Source organism: Colobus angolensis, unplaced genomic scaffold (assembly GCF_000951035.1).
Source record: "Colobus angolensis palliatus isolate OR3802 unplaced genomic scaffold, Cang.pa_1.0 Scaffold251, whole genome shotgun sequence".
In the NCBI taxonomy this organism is placed as follows: Eukaryota; Metazoa; Chordata; class Mammalia; order Primates; family Cercopithecidae; genus Colobus; species Colobus angolensis.
Genome location: NW_012115722.1, coordinates 1,134,607 through 1,138,180, shown reverse-complemented (window position 1 = coordinate 1,138,180; position 3,574 = coordinate 1,134,607). Strand labels below are relative to the sequence as shown.

General features: G+C 36.8%; 1 protein-coding gene across 2 annotated transcripts in view; it reads right to left on the bottom strand.

Annotated features, from left to right (window-relative positions):
* Nucleotides 1-862: 862 nt before the first annotated feature.
* Nucleotides 863-3,574, bottom strand: part of RPGRIP1L (RPGRIP1-like) — a 99,750-nt gene continuing 97,038 nt past the window's right edge. Inside the window, exon 25 of one of the 2 annotated variants that reach the window (XM_011946600.1) lies at nucleotides 863-3,150. In XM_011946600.1, the coding sequence (XP_011801990.1) occupies nucleotides 3,038-3,150 (113 nt within the window). In that variant the 3' untranslated portion in view covers nucleotides 863-3,037. The remainder of the gene's footprint in view (nucleotides 3,151-3,574) is intronic. The other variant, XM_011946599.1, reaches the window with a different exon arrangement.

Below are 3,574 nucleotides of genomic sequence, written 5' to 3'. Positions count from 1 at the left end.
GTGTAAGAACTGGTTTTCATTTTCACAGCTCTTGATGTCAGATTACTAAAATAATTTATGTTTTGTTGTGGGAACATGAGCGCACGCAAAACCTCTCCAATCACATGACCACTTCTCTGCCCACACGTCTTCATAACACGTAGAAATTATTTGTGTTTTGTGGTAACGAATGAATGGCAGGAACAGCAGAATTTCAATGTGGCCTTTCTTTATTTGATTAAACATATTCTCTATTTATTCTTAAAAAAAACTAATTTAAGTTAAATGGCAGTAAACCATGATAATTTAGAAAACATGTTGAAACTAGAGTGAAGAGAAATGTTCTTTACGTAAACCACACTGTAAACCATAAAACTTATTTTTGTCAACTGCTTTTCATGACAGTGGCTGGGAATTTGACATTTCTACTACAGTAGGCAAAAAAACATGTAAAATACACTCTCCCACATACCACATCACATCTCTATTTATATTTCCAAACTAAAAGCATTACAGCCCAAAAAAGTGCTGAGTGCACTGGGCCAGTTACACCAAGAACTGTACATTCACACCAGCAACACCTTAAGCTGGTATCTGTGTGGTAAGGCCACTGCTGGTGGCCCCTGACGCCAAGCCCTTTTCAATGGATCCAGTTTGGCTCACCAAGAGAAAACTACTGCTCTTTAACCCAAAAGGTGGTAAGCTTTTCAATGGCCTCGGGTTACCACAAGATAAAACAAACACAATTCTCAAACAGATTATAAAACCCAACTTAAGTATCCACACGACAGCATTTAATACTACCTCTCCACTTCAAAATGTTTCAGCAGCAATTAGCTATGAAAATGAGTGTTGTGAAAATTCGCAATAGTTTGAAACTGAATATTTTAAAACTAGAAATCTTTAATACGACAGTAAACAATGTGACAGAAACATGGCTGCTTCTCTAATCTTGTCTAAGATATGCATTCAGTACAGGTGACTGGGTCCCAGAAGTTTTCTAAGAAACACTTTTCCTTTCCACTTAATGATCCTAAGAAGTCAGTGCAATCTGGTTCTTCTCCCTGCAGAAGGGTTATTTAGTTTGGGATGTAACATTTTACAACAACAATACAAACCTCCTAGGAGAATACCACAATAAATGTCTCAAAAACCACTCTGTTAATCCCAGGGTATAATCTGGCTGTTTTAAATTACTGCAGGGAATATTATGGGCCTTAATGACACTGTAACTGCATAAAGCCAAAGAAAGCTAGAAAGAGGGGCCAAAAAAATGAGCTCAGAGCCAGCCTAAGTGACAACAAACATGTGGTTGTTTACTAGGATTGGAGAGGTTTAGTCTGCAGATGTTTGTGGTCTCTAGAAGGTTCCAGAGGAATGAGTTATTATGAAGATTTGCCGAGTTGGATGAGAGCAAGATTCTTCTCGGAGATGGCAGGCCCCAGGACAGACAGGCCCAGTGGTATAGACAGAATTTATAGATTTCTGTGGTCAGATCATACTCTACTGGTCCCACAATGTACATCAACAAATTAATATTGTACGGATGTCATTTCAAAGCCTCCTAAAGACGAGAGTCATTATTGAAGCCATTAGAGCACAGATGGTTCAAACTATATGCAGATATTCATACTTGCATTTTTGCATTATAGCTGCTTTTTTTTTCTATTGAACTGTAATGAATTGTCTCATAATCTATTCCATCTTCTTGCCATTAGCAGGCTTTGAATGTTCACAAATAGGAGCAAAGAACTCATTTTCCAGAGCTTTAATCACACAAAGAGGGAATGCCTAATTCTCTAAATGAAATGGTCTGTGATCACTGAAGCAGAGATTTAATATATCACGGCAAATTAGGTAGATTTTAATAAATTACTTATCTCCCTGAATACTTTACATATGCTTAAGAAGGAACATAGCCTGTTTGCAAACAGTGAAAACCCACAGCCTATAAAAATCCTTTGAAGAAAATGACAAATAAAAAAGTAAATTAAAAAATGAAATACATTATATCCTAGACCTCTAGAGACAATTCCTTTGCAGCATTGATTCACAGCTCCATTAAAAATATCAATTAAATCCTTCAGTGAGATTGGGTAAAAGCTAGAAAATTAACTTTCGGAGCTGCTTTTCGAGGATCTGGTTACACAGATACACCTCGGCACTGTACTGGCTTGATGTAAATTTAAATAATGATAAAAAGATACTCCTTTCACGTCTAACTAAGCATATCAGAATTTGAGTTATACTTTTCATAATTTCTTTCTATGTCATATGCTGTTTTCAACGTGTAAATTTCACGTCTATCTATATACCTATCTCCTTTTTATATATACAGCCTTGGATCCCATATCACCATTACAAATACATGAAAATAATACAAATAGAATGAACTTTTATGAAAGAAAAACAAAAAACTTGCAGTCATTGAATAAGTTGGTGCTAAGTTTCATTCTTTATATTTAATTGATAGAAACTGCATGCATCAAAGAAAATGCATACTGAGCTTTAATGTGCATAAAATGGATATTAGCATTTTAAAGAGGAAGATTAACACATTAATCCAAGTAATTTTCATATATTGCTTCTAATAAAATCTTCACAGTATAAAACTCTTAATGAGGCTAATCATAGGCATTCCATTTAGTGGGACAATTAGGGATAACATAAAAGTACTTCTTTTTCATAGGTTTTCTAAGATTTATGCTTTTGCTTATTAAAAATAAAAATGGGAATTACATTTCAGTTCTTCCTAAGAAAATGTTGCAAATGCAAATAGACTTTCTTATGCTATCATGTAGGTATACATTATTGAGAAGGTACTGCCCATTATGGAGAACTTAAGTCCTGAGGGTTGGCAGTTATGAGAAAGAGGGAGTAGAGAAATAAACAAATGAAAAAGTATACAAAACTTCAACACTTCAAACCTAGGTCTCCCCACTCCCAGCTTCCCAAGAATTACAGATTATATACACCAGAGTAATTACAAAAATCTCATGTAGGAGCTTTCATGTGAGCATTTACTCAGGAGTAGGAGATGCTTCTGGAGCAGTTGCTTTCAAGCCTCCAAGTCATCTCTGTATTGCTCATAGACAGACCGGAGGGCATGGAGAGCTTCGACTGTTATCCTGAGCTTGCCAATACCTTTATCATCTGCTCGTGCATCAAAAACTAGGGAGAAAAGAGCAGGAAAGTGTTAATGTTGTTCAACAGATTTTTCTCTGGAAAGGCTCGCAGACAGAAACAGTAGTTGAAAAGATGAAAACAGTTCTACAGAAGTCCAAAGTTCACTGGCATCTTGGGTATTTAAAGAATAAACCTTATCACGTGTGCATGGAGATGAGCATTTGAGACGTACTGCATGGACCTGTACATATTGCTCGTGGAGCTAAAACTAACGAGTTAATCCTGAAGTTTACCTAGTGAAAGCCTCTAGGATAATGACCCTCACATGCAATCAGAATTTTTAAGCTAGTGGCTGGGTGTGGTAGCTCATGCCTGTAATCCCAGCACTTTGGGAGGCCGAGGTCGGGGGATCACCTGAGGTTGGGAGTTTGAGACTAGCCTGACCAACATGGAGAAACCCCGTCTCTAA